Here is a 1,488-nt window from a genome sequence, read left to right as displayed (position 1 = left end):
CGCATTCGCGCACCCACCTTCTTCGACCGCCTGCCCCCGCTCGCGTCAGATTCTGCGCCGCTGTGTTTGGCGTCTGACTCGTCGCTGCTATTGGGCATGCGCTGCATGCCTTCTTCCAACTCATCATTGACCACAAATCCGTCCACATCAGGGTCTCCCTTGGACCCCTTCTTCCGGCCTCTTCCCCCTCCCCGCCCTTTTTCCCTGAGCCTTTTTTGGCAGCTTTGTCCAGGCGCTGAGCGTCTTCGAGGGCTTTCCTCTCCCGAATTTCGGCTTGTGTGGCCTGTATTGTGTATTAGGTACAGAATTTAAGGGTTTAGTGTTGTATGTTGGCGATTTTGTACATACTGCTTGTGGATTGAGTTTGGTATGGACAGACGCTGAAGCAGTTATTAGTGTGAAAGAGTTGAAGTACTAAATGTGAGTCTACAAACAAATACGTGTATAGATGTATAATTGAATATATATAAGTTCGTTTTCAAGTAGATTAATGTACGGATACAGTACACTGTTGATCCGGACGCACATGCTATCTACAAGCAGATACTGACATCCACTTGGTATACTTTCATGTTCACGGCAGCAAAATTCCTACAAGTGAACTCCCCTTTCCCCCTGGGCACCCAGCCTAGCGTTGACCCAGCCTAGCGCCTGGTCACCCAGCCTAGCGTTGTTCTGCCAAGCACCAAACTCTAACCCCTGGCCTATTACCCTACACATCCATACACGCACATGTGCATACATACCCACACCTGCATATACATATACACAACCCCGATGTAATCTACCAGCCTATTTTTAACCTGCTCTTGATCAGCTCGAGTCTTTGCTGAATCCAGCGCTCATACTCTTCGCGTTGTCTATCTGCGGCCAATCGTTTAGCTTCAGACCGCCAGCCACTACACAATACCCCCGTACACAACATATCCACATACATATTCAGACCTTAATACTCACACAACCCACCTAATGAAACGTGTCAACTCGTTCTGGATCAGCTCGTATCGTTGCTATTCCAAGCGCTCGCTTTCCTCACAACACCTTTCTTCGCCACTCACGACGCCCTACATCCGTACACATACGCGCATATACAACCCCACTCACACCTCTCTATCCACACAAGCAACCCAATGGAGACTTACCAACTCATTCTTAATCAACTCGTGCCGTTGCTGTTCCAACCGCTCATTTTCCTCGCGCTCCCTCTCCTCCGCCAAGCGTCTAGCCTCCATCTGTTCTCTGCGCAACGCTTCATTCTTCTCCTGCGCTCTCTGCCTCTCCTCATCGCGCTTGCCTTCCTTCTTGGCCTGGTAGTTGTACGTCCAGATGCACTGATCAAGCAGCTGGGACGACCGCTTTGCCTCCCTGGAAGTACGCGTGTGAGTGTGAATATGAACGAAGATATACATGTGTGTATTTCGGTGTATGCCGTGTGTGCGATGCTTACGAATGTAGAAACATTCCGCATGCTGTACAGTATGATATATA

General features: G+C 49.4%; 1 protein-coding gene across 1 annotated transcript; it reads right to left on the bottom strand.

Annotated features, from left to right (window-relative positions):
* Positions 1-27: 27 nt before the first annotated feature.
* Positions 28-1,409, bottom strand: SARC_12361 (hypothetical protein; the record flags this gene model as incomplete). The annotated part of the gene is made up of 2 exons (XM_014293533.1): positions 28-283; positions 1,143-1,409. Coding segments are annotated over 2 exons (523 nt in total), but the record flags the coding sequence as incomplete, so codon positions are not given.
* Between the last annotated feature and the right edge of the window lie 79 nt (positions 1,410-1,488).

This window comes from Sphaeroforma arctica, assembly GCF_001186125.1.
Source record: "Sphaeroforma arctica JP610 unplaced genomic scaffold supercont1.2246, whole genome shotgun sequence".
In the NCBI taxonomy this organism is placed as follows: Eukaryota; class Ichthyosporea; order Ichthyophonida; genus Sphaeroforma; species Sphaeroforma arctica.
This window is presented reverse-complemented; position numbering and strand designations above follow the sequence as displayed.